The sequence below is a fragment of the Typopeltis vanoorti genome, chromosome 19 (assembly GCF_054136105.1).
Source record: "Typopeltis vanoorti isolate ZY-2024b chromosome 19, IOZ_Tvanoo_1.0, whole genome shotgun sequence".
Lineage (NCBI taxonomy): Eukaryota > Metazoa > Arthropoda > Arachnida > Uropygi > Thelyphonidae > Typopeltis > Typopeltis vanoorti.
Window position 1 is genome coordinate 35,101,436 of NC_143567.1, and position 21,686 is coordinate 35,123,121.

The window sequence follows — 21,686 nt, forward strand, 5'->3', positions numbered from 1 at the left end:
GTACTAAGATTAAGAAAGAATTGCTGATAAAAACAGGTTATGGCACAAAGTATACAAAGTGAGGCAGTGAACAGTTTCATGAAGAATGCAAAGCTCAAGCAAGAAAGGTGACTAGTATAATCATGAAGGGGAAAATTAGAATAGGAGGTTTCAAGGGACAACTCTAAGGATTTTTTTTTTCTATCGTTATGTGGCTAGCAAAAGAAGGAATGCCTGTGGACAAATGGTTCTTACCAGATGGAAATGGTCTAATGACCATGGCGAATAATATTGTAGAGCTGTTTAATGATTAAATCATTAGAGTGTTTCATTTTGGCAGGTGAGTCTTATGCCAAAGAAGATGGAAAGGGTTGACGAATTAGAAGTGAAGCGGATGTATTTACAATAATAAGTACTCTGGATGTGAGCGAGGCTGTGGGATTTGATGAAATTTCGCAACGAGTGTTAAGGGAGTACGCTAAAGAACTAACAGCTCTCTTAACTTGGCTATTTAATGAAAGCCGTGCAACTAGAAAAGTCCCTCGGGGAGTGGAAGGAAGATAAGATAGTGCCATTATGTAAAGCTGATGGAAGAATGGAGGCATTAATTGGTAATGTGATTACCAATTTGTTTTACCATTAATTGGTAAAATGATATCATCTCTGAAGGTTAAGGGGTGTTCTTGTTTCAGCCATCTCATTAACTTTTATAATAAAGTGACAAGAGTGGTTGATGATGGGAAATTCATACACTGTATTTTTTTATATTTTTCAAAGGCATTTGATAGGGTACCACATGATAAATTGATATTTAAGCTGCAACGTATTGGTTAGGATATTAAGTTGGTGCAGTGGATTGGCAAGTGGTTTTCTGATATATATCAAAGGGTAGTGTATAGAGGGGCAATATCTGAGAAAACGAAAGTTACCGGTGGAGTTCTACAGGGCTCTGTGCTAGAACAACTACTTTTCAACTTTTGATATTGTCACTAAAATTCAAAGAGATATTCAATTGTTTGTGGATGCGTTAAGCTGAGGAAGGTTATTGAGAGTGGGGTTGATATACTGGCTGTTCTGGAGGATCCTAATAAGCTGGAAATATGGGAAGCTAAATGGTGATGTTAGTTTAATATGTACGGTTTTGAATTTTACGGTTTTGAATTTTATAATCTGTAGATGGGATACTGCATACTCTATATACGGAAATATACTGGAGGACGTTGAGGAAGCTCGAGAACTTGGGGTTATGATGGATCCAAATTTGAAATTTAAGGGCATGTTGCAAAAGGAGATTCAGAGGATTGGTGCAATATGCGAAATAATGCACTATTTCGCATTGTAATGTAATATAATGTATATTTCTTATATATTTTCAATTGTTAATGGTATAAACCTCTTTCTCTCTCTCCCTCTTTCTCTCTCTCTCTCTCTCTCTTTCTCTCTCTCTCAATGAGTCTTTAACTCCAGGAGAGTTGATGTAATAATAATAATAATAATAATAATAATAATAATAATAATAATAATAATAATAATAATAATAACATTTAGCGATTTTTAGCAGGCAGAACGTCAGAGGAGTTATTAGGTATTGATGATGTATTACGTATTGCATATTATATAATATACTTTGTTATCTATCAGAGATTTTACGATAGTATAAATTATGTTACTTTAGTTAACCAGAAATATAATTTAATGAAGTTCAGCTTATAATAAGATTAAAAAAAACGTGAAATTTCATGCTTACTTATCCTCTAATATATCTTGTAAAGCAATCTTGAATAAATCCATTAAGGCAGAAACTTCTTCGGCAGGTCGCTTGAAGTTTTCAGTGCTAAATGCATATACGGTTATGGCTTTAATCCCCAGGTGGTGACACCAATATATAAGCTGAAATTTTAAAAAAATGTGCACTAATAAATGAACTGTTATTATTAACAAAAATAGGTTTGATGTTTTCTTGATATCTTAACTACATCCGTAAAACATTTCATATATTTTCTCATCCACAGGAACTTTTGGGAGACGGAGTCAGTTTCCCAAAAATTCCTGCGAAACTAATTGCAGTAAGCTGTTTTGTCTCATATTTGGATTGTTAAACAACTAATATATGTCAGAGTCAGGACCGTTGTTAAGTTATATACCACGTAGACAGCATTATTTTCCCTAAATTCAAGAAAATGTTTAAGATTAAAGAAAAAATGTGATTTTATCGTTGAGGTACAATTTTGCGGTTTTTTTACCGTTCTCCAAACTTGCTACCCCTAAGTTTGTCTTAGTTCCCTAGTAGGTTACGACGGTCCCGATCACCGCAGTATTAAGTATAGGCTGTAGAGTAACTCAGCTATGTTGCTGTCCAATCTTCTGAAGCTTTGCTTTAAACTCTTTAGATAACAGACGTTCACAGTGCTCGTTTTCGGATTGTGGATATTCTTCATCTGATATTGCTTTCTTGTTTCATATTATAGTCTGAACATTATCATCATCATCATCATCATCATTATTATTATTATTATTGAGTCATGAAGTATATCAAATGCCTGGAGGATTTATTGTCCGACGGAAATAATATAACTTGTATGAAATGCAGTAGGATTCTACACATAAAATGTGCCGGCTTTTCAGAAACAACCGGGCAACATAAATATAAATCCGATGTAACACGCGAGGAATGGAAGTGCGTACTCTGTAGGAAGAACAAAGAAACGCACCTAAAGCAGCCACCTACGACGCAGCCGATTATACCGGAGCCAAAATCAGACGACGAACTGAACAGACAAAAAAATGCAGGTGAGTCCTATAATTTCAACTCTTTAAATATACTAATAGAAAACGGTCTAGAGACCATAAAAGCCAGCTTAGTAGACCTTGTGCAAGAACTCTTTAATAAACAGAACGAACAAATAACAAAAAAAACTAGCGAATATGAAGATTTGGTAAAACATAATAATTTAGCAGTTATAGAAGTGTTGCAAACGGCAAAAGATATTAAAATGAGCATTAACGCACTAAATCACAGCCAATACAATTTGATGAAAGAGACATCCGAACTCCGTCAAGAACTTCATTCTCTAAAACTACAATACGACCGTTTAAATCAGCAACAACATAAAGAAGATCTTGTCATAAACGGTCTTCTTGAAACGGCACCTACAGAAAACCTCAGAGACGTGGTTTTAAAATTAGGCCATGCAATTGATATCCCCCTACAGCTTAACGACATTCAGACCGTAAATCGGATGCCTAGGAAGAGCAAAAAACCAAGGCTTGCCACGACCTGCACCAGTCATAATTCGTCTTACGAGCAAGTCCACAAGAGACAATCTCTCAAAAACCAACAGGCAGAAAAAACCAGTTGCCAAGGACTTGAACACACAGCAAAACAATACAACAATCTTCCTATCCGAATATTTAACACCATACAACCAGAATCCGTTGTACCAAACAAGGAAAGCAAAAATAGAAAAAAATTACCAATTCTTGTGGACCAAAGATGCCAAGATATTCATAAGGAAGTCACAAACTTCAAAGCCGATACAAATTAAAAGCTCAGAAGACATAGAATGCAATAACACAGGATATATATCAGCAATTTCACTTTGATCAGACCTTTCAGATCATTCATTTGACCTCCCAAACACCTGCCTACTTCCAACACGGCAACCAAATCAATAATATATATATATATATATATATATATATATAACCATTGTCATCCTCAGATAAGCTAATTACAAAGCTTCGAGGATGCAGTTGGGACATTACATCCCAGTAGTAGTATTTATCTAACATTATTTACTTAACATTCTGTAACGAATACTTGTAGTGAACAGAAAATGTGATAGTAATACTTCAGTTATATACAGGGTGTTCGGGATAAATTTGACATATTTATAATTAATTATATTTTTCCGTAAGTTACATGTATTAACACACACTTCTCTTCATTTAAAAGTTTGGACCCTTCTTCATTCATATACAAGATGTCAGAAAGGATGGATAGCTGGAACCCACCTGAATCATGGAAGAGAATAACTTGTATCATGATGATTTGTGCCCGCCATCAAAATAAGGATATTACGACTGCTGCCCAATGCTCCCTGAATACAGTAAAAACAATCAGGCATGAACTAGAGACTTGCAATGGTGACTACGAGGATGTAGCAAGAAGAAAGATCCCTAGCAGACGATCTGATTGCGTTCGTACAGCAGAATTCCTCGCAAATCTGCAGGAACAGGTGTTGAAGAACCCTGGCATTGGAATTCGGGCTTTGTTCGTGGAGTTGCTAACTGTAGTCAAGCCCTGGATAACAAGGGTAGCCAATGGTAGGCCGTATGTATGGCAGCAGGATTCGGCCCCTTGCCACACCTCTGGGAAAAGTCAAAAATGGTTGTCTGAAAATTTCTACGACTTCACCAGTCCAAATGTTTGGCCTCCAAACTCCCCAGACCTTAACCCCATGGATTATTTTGTATGGGGCCAGTTGAAAAAGACACCAATCGCACTTCCAGTAATACAAAAGCCCAGTTAATGGATAAAATTAAAACAGTTTTTGCGGCCCTTCCCAGGAGACTGTAGCATCAGCTTGTTCGAGGTTCCGAAGCAGAATTGAAGCTGTGATCGATGCTAATGGTGGTTATTTTGAGTAAATCTTGTTGATAGTATTGTAATTAACTCTGCCTGTAATGTTTTTTTGTCAATTCATTAAATTTAATAGATACAAAGAAGATTTTCTTTTTCCTTACGAAACTGTCAAATTTATCCCGAACACCCTGTATTTGTAAATAATTTGTGATAAGAATAATAAACTTTGCCATTGTAAAAAAAATATGTATATATATATATATATATATATATTATTATTATTATTATTATTATTATTATTATTAAGTGTTATGCTAAGGAAATTCACGATACTGAGAATTGACTGTAGTGCACTTGGCGTCATGTTGCAGACAATACAAATTAGATGAATAAGGATTCAGTGTATAATAAAAAATTATTATTATTATTATTATTATTGTTATTGTTGTTATTATTACGGGTATCTCCATGGAGTCAGAAGACTCAACGCGGGAGACCCAAACCATATACACACTATCTATCATACCTCTTCTTGAACTCATTGACAGACGAAGCTCACAACTGAGACAAGCAACACATTCCATTCATTCACCACTCTCCAAGCAAAAAATCTAGTCCTTATACCCTTGTTAATCACACTCTTACTTAATTTCCAGCGATGATCTCTTGTTCTTCCATCACTATCCTACTGCTGAACTATTTCCACTGCATCAATCTTATAAAAACCTTTTAGTAACTTAAATGTTTCTATCACATCCACCTCTTCTCCGCCTATCAACCCAACCTCTGTATTCCATCCACAAACTCTGACTCTATCAATGTAGGGAGCATTCCTTACACTTCTTACTAACTTGGTCACTCTCCTCTGAATCTTTTATACCACTTCCTCATCTCCAAGGAATCCAGCAACCAGACCTGAGCATAGTAATCCAAATGTGGACGTATAGACGTCTTATAAAGAGGAATAAAAACTTTTTTTATCTCTGTATGTTAGCGTGTTCTTCAATAACCAATTTCTGTAATTTTCTACCGCAATCTTAGGCAGCCTCCTTTATGCAAAGGAACTATTTTACACTTCGATACCATCAGTGGGCACTAAAATTATCCTTTCAAAGTCATTCTTCCTTTTACTTGCGACGTAGTGAAAGAATTCTTTGGAATTTCCTTTGACCTGCTTGGCTAAGGTCTTCTCATAATCTGATTTAGCCTTCCTTACTATGCTGGTAACCTTTCTAGCCTGAACTTTGTACTGATCACCTTTCTCATTCATCTAACACTTACCTTCTTTATCTTTCTGACCTGGGAATGCATTCCGATTAATTGCTTCTCTCAGATGCCGGTAGATTATATCTCACGCACTGCTAACATCTTTCTGCTGCAATTTTTTATGCCATGAGATGGCTGCAAGTTGCATCCAAAGATTGTTATAATTAGTTAATCTGTAATTTCATATACCCCTTCTTAAGAGAGAAATCCACAAGTTTTGCAACCTCCCCCCAAGTCAATACCGCATGATCACTCACCAATTGGAGGTAACGTGAACACCTTATTTTTGCATTGGTTTTCTGACCCCATGACCAAATCCAACACTGTCACACCACGAGTCGCTTCAGTTATATGCTATTTCAAGTAATTATCTCTTAAAAGGTGTATGAATTCCATTTCCTTTTTATCACGTGATATTTCCTCATTCGAATCGATATCACCATAGTTAAAATGCCGCATAATAAATGCTCGACCTGCTAATTTGCTGATGCATGCCTTCTACATCACCCCTTGTTTCCCCCTGGCCTGTAGCAGCAACTAACTGTATATTTGGTTCCGTTGGCCATTATTTCACACCAGATCGCTCAATGAACTATCATTCACACTTCTATCTTCTTGAAAGCCTACTTTTTTTGGCTGTAGCTCTTCAGTTATCATCGGCAGTAATCCCCCCACCCCTATCATATCTTCTCTATCCTTCCAGAAAATACTGTGCCCATCACATTCAATTCCAATAACCACATCTTCTGCCAGCAGAAGTTTCAGTATTGCCTATAACGTTTGAAGAGATTGCACTGACTAATGCCACATCTCATTTCGAATGCTTCTTGCATTAGTATACAAAAATTGTAGATTCTCTTTAATTCTTATACTACCTTTAAAACTAATATACATTCTACTAATTTCACTATTCACAATAGCTCCATATCGATTTTTATCCGTTCTATTCTCTAAATTATTCCGCGATAAAGGATCTCCAAACACATATTTCCTGCAAAAGCTTTTCCCTCTTACTCTCAACATTTTCAATTTTAGTTTCCCTGCCCAAATTCTTCAACTTGCTCAGAAAACAGCAAACCTCAGCTTATGGCCTTCCATGTTCAGATGCAACCCATCTCTTGCATACCTCTTTTTGCCTTCAAACACACTCCAGACATCAACATATTCCAGATTTCTGCACGCACGCACGCACGCACGCACGCGCACGCACGCACGCACACACACACACACACACACACACACACACACACACACACACACACACACACACACACACACACACACACACACACACACACACACACACACACACACACACACACACACACACACACACACACTTTCCTTTAACACTTTTGTTTCTTCACGATATCTAACATTGTTCTTATATCCTTTGCCACCCGATTAGTATTAGCTTTCAGGTCATCTGTGCCCACTATCACTATCATCTCTTTAACATCTTGCTCTCTTTAGCGTTAGCGTACTCTATTGTTCCACCAGACAAGCACTACTCAGGCATTCTACTCTCCGTTGAATCCCCATTTATTATACCATTCATTCACTCTCAAACAAGTGTCTCTCGCAACCTCCTTTTCTACGATATTCTGCGTCACTCTCTTAGTTTCACGACTTTTCCTCATCACTCTTTTTCTTACTCCCGCACTCTCACAACATCTAATTTCCTCTCGACCTCTTGTGCTTTCATTCTCTTGACTTCTTGTCACTCCCATTCTCTTTATTACTCCCTCATTCACCAGATTCTCTGCTTACCTAATCCTGTTCTAGTTGCATCAGCTAAAGTAATCTCAATGGTCCTAATTTCTCTATTTAGGACCATTGAGATTACTTTAGTTGATGCAAAAGTAATCAAGATTCCTGTAAGAAGAGCTTACCGTTCTTTTCCGATCCTAAAATGTCTGAAATTCAGGCTTCAAACCCTGCACCTGCTTACTGAGCACTTCCGATTCCTCTTGCAGGAGAATTCAGACATTTTAGGATCGGAAAAGAACGAGATTCCTGTAAGCTCTTCTTACAGGAATCTCGATCTTTAATAAAATTTAGAGAATCAGCAGAATCAGTATTTTCCCAGTGGTACACCACTCCTCTTCAACCTAAAAAGCGGAATAGACACCAGAGCTAATTTGCGATCAAGTGTCAATGATTCTCCTATTCTGTGCTAACAGCGAACTCGTTCCAGATGTCCTTTAGTGGCATATGTGACTGAGGTTGCTGCTTATTGAACTGACGTTCATCGTAAACAGGTACAGCAGGCAATCCACATGTATTGTCCTTTATCTTAGAACGAGCACCATGTGAAGAACAAGACAGGTGATGCAGGAGAATTTCTATCAAATGACAAAGCATCAAGCTTAATGCCAATTATATCCTCTGTAATATTGCATAATGGAGTTGCCTTGGATAGCATAGAACAAGGAACCAAAGCTTATGCACCGTCACTAGAACCTGGTACTCCGAGAAAAGTCTGAGTGTTGAATAATCCAACATTGGTAGAAAATGATAAGCGACTGGTAACTGGAACTAACTTAGGACCATGACATGAGCCCTCATGGGATTTCCGAATTATGTCTGTTACTGCGGATTGCACCCTCTTAAATTTCGGATTATCACACAATAGTGATATATCAGCTGTCGCCATATTCTGCATGCATGGAACGAATTTCTGAGATATGGTATGATGCTCACTTGATTGAGGAACATGAGTTTGTGGATGAATTGGTGATGATAACATCCGCTTGAATTCTCTACCACCAACCTTACTTCCCTACTGTCTTCAAAAATAATGATGACACTGGGGTATCTGATATCTGACAACTGGCTCCCAAAGTTACTCTGATTTAAGTTACAAGAGATCTGTTACAGAGTCCTCTCTTTTTCTTCTTTACCTGCTGCAATATTGCTCTACTTGAGTGTGGTTCAGTACTAGTTGATAAATACTGATAAGAGCGCAAAAAATATTGAGTATTCCCCTGTCGTACTAGATCAGAAATACTCTGGTGTTTGCCTATCGGGAGCGAATGCTGGTCTTGAAATTCACGCTTGCTCTTGTTATCATTCAGGAAATGAGAGGTGTGATTGAAGTCTGATTAGCGGAATAATGAATTACTGACCATTTAAAATTATATATTTAGAAATTTATGTACATTTAATCATACAAATACAACATTTATTTTCCAAATGATATTCTATCTTTTTCAATTTAGCTACCTGAATAAAAATTCTATCTACGGTTTTTCTTCTTTATGAACTGGTCAATAACATCGTCATAAAAAGTTGGTTGTAACTTAATTTTCCCAAGCAACACGCACACTTGTAAAGGCTGGCTGAAGCTCACTGACTAGAGCTACGTTGACTGCGTATAGCCTGTGTTAAAGTAACAGAGTGAGACGACATGAAATGGCTATCCGCGCGTGAAATCACAGCGCTGCTTCCAGGACCTAGAAGCTCCTACAACCGAGCAAGCCAATGTAGCTTTGACTAGACGAGCAAGCATCGGCCTTCCATACACAACGCAAAGCTCAATTATTGCCGCGCAAGCTTAAGACAAGCACAAGCCTTACAAAAATAAAAGCCTAAATGGAATGCTTATAAATGCATGCATTTATTAATAAATAAATATTACTTCTTTCTCAATTAATGAGCTTGCGAGCAAGCATGGGGAATTCGCTCCTGTTGTCTATGACCTCAATTAAACCATTCACCATTAGGCTCTCGGCTGCATTTAAAAGCGTTGAAATGGTGGTCCTGTGAAACATTAAATTCACCCTTATACATAAAGCTTACAGTTTCTTTCAGATCACTGAATGCCATACGCGTCAAAGTTATAATGGAATGTTTATAAGGATTTTCAAGAAATAAGCTATAAAAGAACGGACTTGACGCAGACAACACTATCTTATGAGCATTTAGGCTAAAGCTCTCACACAATAATGTTATTAGTTTCAGTAGAAAATAATTGTGCAAATACTGCTAAACATATTTGGCTGATGATCATCATAATCAACATTGGTTTCTTCGATGTTTTTCAAGCGGAACAAAGGTCGACAAAGATCACGTCTGTGAGCCATGTTAGACTTTCATATTGCTGGACAATAAAATGTGCTAAATTTATTGTCCAGGATTCGGGATGAAGTCTCGGGACGTCAAAGAAAGTTCCTTTGCAGCAAAGAGCTTTCATAGTCAGTCGGTAGCGATGTCTATATTGAGTTCATCCGTTTAAGATGCGAGGATCTTTTATAAAGATTTTTTTCAGCTGAAGTTGAAGTAACCAGTCTCATGTGGAGGTGGAAGTTTTTCTCTGCATTAGTGCATAAAACAGGCAAACCGTCAAAAGTACACAACAACAGACACAATACACTAGCCTCATCGCCATGATTCCTTTAGTTTATAATTCAAACAAAACCAAAGCAAATCCTTTTAAGCATAACGTTGCATTCATTATTTCTGTTAATATTCCAGCCAGTCATTAAAATCTGTTTCCAGGAAGTTCTATCGAGTGTTTTTATCAATTTTTATTAATAGCTACAAGTCCTCAAATCTATTAACATTTTTCATTCAAAACAAAAAATTAACAAAGCCAGCAAATATGGAGACAGTTGCGATTGTCAGTTTTTAGCAAAGAAATTTTGTACTTAACAAACTTTGCTGAAATGCCATTCATGTTCATATCTTAGTAAGAGTTTATTCTGTTATCTCACCTTTAGTGAATGTTCCTTATTTTGAATTAAATTGCACAATTCTTCCACATTTTTTCATTGCAGGATGTTGAGGCCCTTCCAGAGTATTGATAACTGTCGATTGAAGTCTTCCTTCGGATAGAATTCCTCAAAGACACAGGCAGCAATTCCGTCATGTTTCAACAACTGTTTTATTAACGTCGAAGCAAAATATTAACACAAAAATATTGCGAAGTACTTTAAGACAATTCTTCTTGTCCATTCTAAACTTGCATAGACATGTTCTGCACTGCCGTAATTTATTAGGTTGTCCGTAATACGGACAACCAAATAAACGCTCAGTCTAAAATTAAAAAAAAAAAAAAATTTTTTTAACATATCCAGTATTCAAATATCAAAGAAGCGTAACTTCAAGTGGCAATCCGTTTGACTGGCAACAAGCAGTGGCTATTATAAATAATGGCAAGTTAATGAGCACAGAATTTTGTTTGTACACCTTTTGTCATCCGACGCTATACAGTGATCGAATTGTTATACAATCTGATAAACAATTCAAACCGTATCACCCTGCTTTTTAAAAAAAGAATTGGCTTAGATCATTTCTATCAATAACATTTCTTCAGTTTCCAATCATGCATTGAAATTCAATTTATACATGCTTCTAAACTTGTGAAGTCATCTATATGACCACGCAATGGACTTCACTGCCTTGTTGTGGAGAATGAAATGTAAATATAGATGAAATGTAGATAAATATTCAGAAACTCGTAAATAATGTAACTTATTTATTCTACACGTTTTAATATTACTTTATTAATAAATAATATCAAATATTATATTTACAATTAATTTTAAAATTTATATTGGTTTACAATTTGATGATCTTACTCTATTTATTGGTATGGCTCCTTGTTTGTGCCCTTCAATTCTTTTGAGGCTCTGTTTTTCTGCATACCGTCTGTTTCCATCCATTATAAAAGCTATGTGTTTAGGAATCGGCCCACATTTTAAAATGTTAATCACAAATTGCTGGAACCATGTTACATCATATCTCTGCAACAAACGCATGGCTGAAATAAAAGAACAAAACATCAAAAATAGTTGTGTGTGTGTGTGTGTGTATGTACAGTATATAAGGATGTTTAGAAAAATAAAATAGGGGCGCATCGCACATGAAAATACATGACTCGAGATGGGGGGGGGGGAATGCAATAAGCGAAAGGTGGATTGGCATAAGACAGTGGCACCGTCAAAAAATAAATAGCAGAATGACTGGATATAAGATGAAGTATACGAGTGTGTAATATTCCACTGGAGAGCATTGAGTTAACGCAACATCGTTCCTAGCCACCCTCTATTAAAAATGATGTTGGGTGCAAATGAGTTCTTCTCTACGCATTTCTAATCTTGAACTCACTGATTGTTATCTCTTTGGACCACTGAAAGAGCACCTAGTTTGCATATGATGGCATTTGAGATATGCTATCGTTTCTTGATTAAAGGCACTTGACAACGATATGTTTATTATTGTTATTATTATTATTATGAGAGATCTCCAGGGAGTTAGGGACTTTTTGAGGAAGACCACACTATTCGCGCCAGCTGTCATACCTGTTCTTGAATTCATTCACATTACTTGCACACATCACTTCCAATGTCAATCCATTCCAATCATGCACCACTATTGGAGAGAAAAATCTAGTCCTCACTCCGTAACACCATTCATTCTTAACGTCCAAGGATGCCCTGGCGTCCTTACCGCACCCTCCATAAAATGAGAAATTCCATCTAGTGAAATTCTCTGTTAGCTTTCAGAAGTTTGTAAGTCTCAATCATATCACTCCTCTTTCTCCTGTTTACTAGTGTGTATGCAGTCTACAAATTCTCAGTCTGACTCCATAATCAGTATTCCGCAATAATAATCTTCTTTGCGATCTTTCCACTGTATCAGAATAAAACCGGAAACTAGGATTCCAGACCTGAGGGCAGTAGTTCAAGTGAAGTCTTATCAAGGATTTGTAAACAGGCAAAATTAATACCTTATCTTTACATATCAAAGTTTGTTTCAGCATTTCAATTATTCTCTGAGTTGTATTTTCAATCTTTGCTATATGGCCTTGAACTTCAACTTCCTGTCTACTAAAACTCGAAGATCTCCCAGCCTGATCAGTTTCTTCTAGCATATCGCATGTCAATTCTTTCCCAATATCATTAATTGACAGATTGAATAACAATGAACCAAAGGCTGATCCTTGTGGCTGGCCTGCAACTGGTTGCCTTAAATGCCTCAGTTTTAAGGTAATCTTTCAGAGTGGTATCTGTCAGTCAGCCATTCTCTTATCCAGGTTAATATTTTATAATCGAATCCCATATTCTCCAATTTATGCAACAGTCTTTCATGCTATATTCTGTCAAAATCTTTACAAAAATCCAAAAGCAACGATGTATTCAATCGCTCTTGTCTAACTCAACGGTAGCATTATTATAGAACGTGAGCAAGTTGCTCAAACATGACCTTCCCTTAGTAAATCCATGCTGTTCATTGCAAAGTATCGTTTACTCTGTCAATCCATTTTGTATACGAGCCTTAACCAACTTTTCCAAAATCTTCACCACCACTCCAGAGATAATGTGGAATTCTCATTGTTCTGTGACTAACCTGGTCAAAGGAATAACCACTTCAGCTAGACACTCATTTAGCATCCGTCCTGATATCTCATCAGGATAGATGCTAAATATCATCCGGATGAATTCTGCAATAGCAATAGTGGAAAAGATTCAGAGGCGATTGTCTGAGGTGGTTTCTGATCTCTGGAATGTTGAGTATAAAGACAGATTGAGAAAATGCAATTTGCAGAAATTGTTGGACAGGAGGAGGAAGAGAAGGGATATGATCGAGACACATATAAGCTGTTAAGAGGGTTTTTACCAGATTAATGTCGGAGAGGTGTTGCATAAAATGGTTGAAGATAGGGAAGCTTTATAAGGAGAGTGTGAGCAAGGGAGTGAGGATAGGGTTTTTGCATGGTGAGTGACTGGAATGCATTAACCGAGAGTGTGAGCGCGGAGGCAGTGAACATATTTAAGGCGCGGTATGATGAGCTGTGTGTAACGGTGGGATCTCCCGCGATGAGTGTTTTGACTCCATAGAGATTTTCATAATAATATTTTTTTTATAATGACAATGTTTATTATTATTATGCTGAGTATTTAAATATATATATATATATATATATATATATAATGAGACATATTTATATATATATATATATATATATATTTAAAAAAAAAAACTAACTAAATATTTATCCATCGTATTTACATATGGATTAGCACGAATGTGCATACAATTCACTGTATAATGCAGTAATATAACACATAGTTCAATGGTAATAATAATAGTGGAATGATTTTATATTAATATACATAATATTTCTGCATTTTGTCTTTTGTGGGTTTTTTTTTCAATATTTTTTATAGATTCTGTATTTAATACAGATATCTTACTTCTCTACAAAAATGCAGTATACAAGTTAATGAGTACATTCTTTGATATACTCTACTTGTTTATTTGGGTGGGTGGCATTTCTGTTTCCTTGAATCTTCTGCAGAGCTTATCTGAGGAAGAAAATATTTTTTTTTTTTTTTTTATTGTAAACATAACAATCTTATATACATGATTAACCGGTTTTTGTTTCTCTGCAGTCAGACAGAGAGGTTACATGCTCATACTCTTGTTGAGGTATGTTACATCGAGGTCACTTATAAGGCTAATTACATTTTTTTTTTTAAATAAATTAAATCCATTAAGAGTTATTTTAACATGATAACATAAGATCTTATTTTAACATAAGAACATAAATGTGGAAGAACATAGAAGTTACTTTTGCACAATATTATCTATTAACATGAGAGTGCCAGCTGATTAACTTTCGCACTGTTAAGCACAACAATCCTTCTTTCTTCCCCCTTTTTTTTTTTTTTTTCTTTGGGGGGGGGGGGGTAAAGGTGTCACTTCTATGCTGGAAAGTGGATTATAATGCAGTCGCCCTGCTCAGCCAGGAGTTGATTCCGTGGATTCCATTCTTGGTGGAAAAGATCTAAGGTGTTGTTTTGCCTATGGTGGTGATGCTCGTGTAGGATCCGACATCTCATCTTTTGTTGGAAGGCTGCAGTGAGTTGGTCAATTGCCTCTCTCTGTGAAGTTGCTGTGCTGTCTGGTCTTGTATGTCTGAGGTAGAAGTTGTATATTACCGCTTTTGCGGTGATGAAAAGGTAATTGCAGAATGAATGGTTATTTGACTCCACATGGATGAGATTGAAATATTCCTCTTCTGTATGAAGATTACCACAGGTAAGAGCTGCCGTTTCCCGAGTCAAACTGATTAATTTAGTGTTGACTGGGCATTCCAAGTATATATGCCGGACCGTTCCTAATTGGTAGCAGAAGAGGCAGTTATCTGAGACGTTTGAGTTAAATTTTCGTAATATAGTAGGAGTGGGTAATATATTATGCCACATTCTCCACTGAATATCTGCGTCAGGTTTGATGGCTCTTGTGCGATATGGTAGATCCCATTGAAATAGTGTTTGATCAGATGATGCAGGATTTTCCAACAAAGTGCTTTGGTTCGACTGTTGTGTTAGTGTACTGTAGATCTTGTTGGTGTTGCTGGGTGTAAGTTTCTCCCATGAGTTATTGGTTTTTATTAGAAAGATAGGCGCCAGAACTTCTGAGTTTGGAGGGCTAAGCCCCACTTCTGTTATGTTATCAGGCATAGCGGCTTGAAACGCGGCCTTTACGGTGTCTATCTGCTCAGCCTCATTCCCATATTCTAGGTTTTCGAGCGAATTTGGAAAGCGCCAGGTGAGGCTTGGAGAAAGAATGTCACCCAAGATCCTCACGTTTCGCCAGCTCCATGGAGGAAAGAAAAATTCTTTCTGAGTGATCGGGCTTCTTACCATCGTGTTGTGAAAGATGAGTTCCATGAGGATTTCAGGTAGGGATGCTGTCTTCACTGTGTGCTGGAGGTTTAGCTTCTTCCATCGTCGAAGGGCATCTTTGTAGAAATTTGTTAAATTTACAGGCACTTGAGCTGTTGTCATTCTTAAGGTGATGGAGAGAGAGAGACCTCTAGTGGCAGAAGTGAAAATATACTCAGTGGTGCATTTGTGTGATATTTCCTGTTGTAGGGCATTTATGAGAAATCGAGCGCGGAACGTTGAGAAGAAAAAGACATCAGTCTCAGCCCCCCGGACAACAACGGACAAAGGTCAGTACTCTCTGTCTCCTATGCTAACATTGTAGCTAATACTTCCGTGCGAATTAATACCACTGCCACAACGCGTACAAACGTTCACCCAGCCAACCGCTTTTCCCGAGATAACGGAATTGTAATTTTCGCAATCGAAAATACCCCACTGGAAAATTATCTAGATGCAGTAGCTCAACATGTTCCCCCCAAAAATATAACTCACATTTCAAGAGTTGCCGGAACCGTACAAATGTACTTTAACAACGCATCTTGGTCTGAGACATTAATTGAAAAGGGAATAGACATCGGAGCATGCCACGTGAATATCTCACCAATCGCAATTGCTCCCACAAAAGTAACAGTGTCAAACATCCCACCGGAAATAAGCCATCAAATGCTGCGCGGATTACTATCAAAATACGGCGCAGTGACAGGTAAAATCCGAACGCTACGCGCCTCTACAACTAGGCCTGAATTCGCTCACATCAAGAGCTTTAGAAGACAGGCTCTAATGCACTTTGGCGACAATATAATCGGCTCCATACCCAAAATAATCAACACAGAAATAGACGGAGTACCCTACACCTTTTATATTACTGTTGCTGCTCAGTGCTTTTACTGCCACGAAGAAGGCCATGTAAGGAAGTTATGCCCGTATATACCCAGAAATGAGAAACCGGTTAACAATACTACTAACCCTAGCGAATCAGAGAATCAGAAGCAGCAAGCAGCCAACCCCAAAAAACAGAGCATCCCTAACAAACAACAAAGATCTCAAGGAAACAGTTCTCAGTCCAGTACCGAGGAGACAAAATCAAGTGGTAGCACTAAAGAAACCCAACTTTCGAAAGAACCTCCACCAACATCGATTAAAAGCTATCCTAGAGAAAAGGAAACGGAACACCGACAACTAACTAACTCTGATAAAGATACAAATAACGAAGAGGAGCAAGAAACAAAAACTGAAAAAAAGCCAAAGACAAACCATCGCAGCTGCAGCAGGGAACCTTTGCCTCCAAGCACCCTGGAACCCTCCCAGCAGCCTGTAGAGGGGGATGAAGAGATCGAGCTTCTTGAGTCCTCAGATGATGAAGAGGAAACTGGAAATGCAAGTCTTCCTCACACTGAAGGCCCACTTACAAGTGAGCAGCTTCAGAGCTTTCTTAAAAAAGTTCGAGGCTCTTCACAAAAACTGCTGACAGCCTATGACTACACCGCTGACATCAGTGGCCTTATCACCCAGCTGGAAGAGTTAAGAACTATTCTGGCAGGAAAAAGAGGGAGAAAAACCACCAATCTCAGGAAAAGGATATACTACCTGATAAACGGGCTTGAATCCCAGCGGCAGCGTAACTATCCATAAAGGAAGTGAGGATTACCGCACCAAATAAAACTAAACCATAAAAATAATGAGCACCTCAATAAACCTTCTCTCACTAAACGCTAGAGGGTGTGCCACACCACTGCGAAACAGGCTGGTCCTGCAGCATATCCTTGCCCACCGGCCAGAAATAGTTATGCTGCAGGAAACAAACTTCCATTGCAATAGCAAAGCTTCATATCAACACTGGAAGAACTGGCCTTATACCATGCACCACTGTCCTGCCATACAACTTCATGGATCGGGAGTCAGCATTGGAATTCACCAAAACAGCGCTCTAAAAGTAGAAATAATCGATACCTTTCCTGGGTGTGCAATATATGCACTCATTACAACTCAGACAGGAAAGAAAATATATATCATTAACATATACATCCCACAAAATGACCAGCTTGCAGTGCAGGTACTGGAGTTTGTGCGAAACCACCTCAGCAAGGTCAATGACCACATCATACTGGCAGGGGATTTCAACTGCACTCTGGATCCTGCAATGGACAGACAGCAATGCCAAGAACATCGATACTCACTAGCTCAGCTTCTCCAGGATGTAATAAATGACTTCGAGCTGACTGACACCTTCAGACACTTCCACCCACATGAGAAAATGTTCTCCTGGAGAGCCAAAGGTGGTCCTACCAATGTCTTATACCAGGCACGGCTCGACAGATACTACACATCGATGCACACAATACCCTACATCAGGAGAGTCACATACCATCCATCTCATGCATCAGACCATGATTCCATCCTTCTTAACATTTGCTTTCCTGGACACACCAGATACAAAAGAGGAGCATACTGGATATTTAACAACAGCCTACTAAAGGATACAGAATATCTCAGAACCTCTAAAATCTATATCGAAACTCTCATCAGAGATATACCTACTTCACAATCAATTTCCGAGTGGTGGTCACCTTTTAAATCCAAAGTTAAGGTATTCACTCAAAAATATAGTCACCGAAGAAATTTGAACAAGCATTCAGCCCTTAAAAATTTGCAACAACAACAGCAATTGCATCATCCAGAATCTGAGGAATACCAGTCCCTAGAAGCCACCATACGCTCACACCTAGAGCACTCTGCAAGAGGAGCACTAATAAGAGCACGACGCAAACATATTAACTTCGCAGATGCCCCTACAAAGTATTTCTTTTCACTAGAAAAACGCCAACAAGAGTGCACCACTATATCTGCTATTAAAACAGATAATGGAAACATCATAGAAAATCATGACGAAATCCTCTTATACCTTGCAGTACTACAAAAATTTGTACCAAGCCAACCCAACATCTATGGAGGCCACGAATATAATTCTCTCCGATGTGAAAAGACTCTCACCAACAACAAGGAGTAACACAGAACTCCCTATCACGTTACACGATCTGAAAACTGCCTGCACCTCCTTACCTAAAGATAAATCTCCTGGCATAGACGGGCTCACCACTGAATTTTATCAGTCCTTCTGGGAACAGCTTGGACCTATCCTCTACAGAGTATTTGTCGAAGCGAATACCAATGGCTTTCCACTCAATATGACAACATCAGTTATCAAACTCATTCCAAAGAAAGGAGACGCGACGAAACTAGGAAACTGGAGACCCATCTCTATTACAAACACCGACTGCAAAATTATATCCAAAACCATTGCCAACAAACTTAAACCCGCTCTGAGCGAAATAATAAATAGGCATCAGAGCTATTCCATCCCTGGAAGATCTATCCACGAAAACTTACACCTCATAAGGGATCTCATAAGCATAGCGAACAACAACAGTGAAACAATGGGTCTTGTAACACTAGACCAAGAAAAAGCTTTCGACAGCGTTGAACACCTTTACCTCTTCAACTACTTGAAAGCATTTGGCTTTGGCTCAGGCATCATTCACTCTATTAAAATGTTGTATGCCAAGGCACAGTTTTGCATGAAAATAAACAACAGGCTTACCATAACTGCACCATACAGAAGAGGTATTAAACAAGGCTGTCCACTCTCCGGTCCTCTTTACACAATTGCCATCGAACCCTTTTTGTGTAGACTCAGCATGCTGCTCAAAGCATGCCGCCCTAAACTTTTCGTCCTGTAAACTCAAGAAAATCGACCGTAGAACCCACATTATTTTTTCAGACATTAAATATATTGTGTTAGGGTTAGAGACCACGAGATGGCGGCACATTTGAGGCGTCTCTCTTCACTGCGTACCGCTTAATTAGTGATAGCCTTGGGCCATCTGTCTCTGATTGGGTACCAGTGGAGATTGAACTGCCCACTCAGTCTCCAAAAGTTAGATAGGGCTAAATGGCCTCGCCTACTCCCGTATATACGGGAATAAAAAAGGCGTTAGCAGATTTTTTTTTTTTTTTTTTCATTAGATCAATTAAGATGCGCACTCATGTGCTATACACTCTTAAAACTTTCACACATCGATAAAAATACAATCATACAGTCAAACTGACGTGAATTTTGTAGCGCGGATTGCATAAGCCACGACAGCACATCCAATGGAAATTGGCACACGACGCCACTGATATATATATATATATATAAAAATCAGCTAACGCCTTTTTATTCCTGTATACGGGGAGTAGGCGAAGCCATTTTATCCCTATCTAACTTTTGGAGATTGAGTGGGCAGTTCAATCTCCACTGGTACCAATCAGAGATAGATGGCCCAAGGCTATCACTAATTACGGTACACAGTGAAGAGAGACGGCTCAAATGTGCCGCCATCTCGTGGTCCCTAACCCTAACACAATATATTTAATGTCTGAAATAATGTGGTTCTACGGTCGATTTTCTTGAGTTTACAGGAAGAAAAACCCGAGTTTCCGGGAGGAAAAACCGCTTGCCCGTGCCAGAGATCGACTAAATCGGGAACCGGTCGAAAAAAGGCTTAGAAAAATTTTCTCTAGTCGCCGACTGAGGACGAGGCTTACCTCATTCGACTACAGTACTGTTTCCCGTTGTAAATATGGGCAAAAAAGTTACATTTATCGAAAATTATATATTAAAAACTTGTGTATATGTATATAAAAACTTGCTTACTACGTCAGTTCAACTTAACGCACGCAAAACAAATGAAACTCAGAAAACAAAAACAGCAACTCACAACAAATGACAACGTTCAATTGGATTGGTTGACACAATAACTAATCACAGCGTCTAGGTGCTATTGTCTCAGAGCTTATCCTGCCTCGCCTTTTGAGCGGTTTAAAACTACTAGAACGATAAGAATTTTACCCGCTGCGCCATCTGTACATCTTTTCAAAGGGCTCAAAGGTGTATGTATTTTGAACGCACACCTGGGCTATTAACGCGAATGCGATACAATGTTTACGCGTTGAAAAGTTTCCTCTTCATGAAGCATTAGTATATTGTGCTTACTTTTAGGAATCACGCAAAGTCTGGAAACAATTAGGGGAGTCTTTAAAGGGAATAAATGCAAAAAAGATAATAATACGTGATATTGCTATTCGGTGGATGAGCAACGCACACCTGGAATATTTGTCCCTGATAATATTTGCTCATGGACTACCACTCCATGAGCACAGTTTAACCTTTAAGAAGGGGGAGGGAGGATTGGATTTGGATATGGCGTATTTGTCCATGTAATCATGTGTGAAGAATTCGTTATAGATTGTGTGTGTGTGTGTGTGTGTGTGTGTGTGTGTGTGTGTGTGTGTGTGTGTGTGTGTGTGTGTGTGTGTGTGTGTGTGTGTGTGTGTGTGTGTGTGTGTGTGTGGTGTGTGTGTGTGTGTGTGTGTGTGTGTGTGTGTGTGTTTGTGTGTGTGTGTGTGTGTGTGTGATTTCTCTCCAATTTTCAGTCTCGCTTTCACTATAATATGTATGTAGCGCCTGTTTCAGTTCTCTGTAGGTCACTAGGTTTCTGTGGTCGAATGGCAGTTTGTTGTTGTTCCTCCTGAAGCTTCTACATGTCAGGTATGTAGAAGCTTCAGGAGGCTTTTCTACAGTGATTATTATACTTATATGTTATGTAGTTTGTTTACTGTGGTCTTGTTATCTGATATGTTATTCTGGTTACTCTGTAAGTTGGACTGAACTAATGTTTTAGCATAACTGTGTAATGGCATAAGCTTCACCTTAAAAATTTTGTGATCTGCCCTCGCTGCCCATATAAGTATGTTCTCTTTGTTCCCAGAATATTAGATTTACTGTTTTATTTTGCAACACTTGTAATCTGTTAAGTTTCTAGTCTTTGCAGAATGTGTATGACATAATTGCCTATCTTAAAATGTTTTCACTGTGCCCCAGGAGTGGCTAGACACATGCTTGAGTGTCCCCCTCCCCTAATATCTCTAGTTTCCCTTTAGTTCAAAAAAATAAAATATACCAGTGAAGTGCTACAGAATGATTAATATTTTCCAGGGGTCTAGTTGCATCAGGCCAGAAACAAACTATGGCATAATTGGTATATTTCTACCACGGCAGACCTGTTCCGATATGCCCCACGTCAATTGCTTCAGTGATGTGTTTGCAACGCTGCCTATCTGAGGAAGGAAAATAT

The 21,686-nt window shown here is 38.3% G+C and overlaps 1 protein-coding gene across 1 annotated transcript in view; it reads right to left on the reverse strand.

Moving 5' to 3' along the window:
* Positions 1–21,686, reverse strand: part of LOC150095990 (dehydrodolichyl diphosphate synthase complex subunit DHDDS-like) — a 69,341-nt gene that overhangs the window by 36,299 nt on the left and 11,356 nt on the right. Inside the window, exons 2-3 of the mRNA XM_090409583.1 lie at positions 11,413–11,594; positions 1,727–1,869 (exon numbers count right to left, since the gene is read on the reverse strand). Of these exons, the coding sequence (XP_090265709.1) occupies positions 1,727–1,869; positions 11,413–11,592 (323 nt within the window). The 5' untranslated portion in view covers positions 11,593–11,594. The remainder of the gene's footprint in view (positions 1–1,726; positions 1,870–11,412; positions 11,595–21,686) is intronic.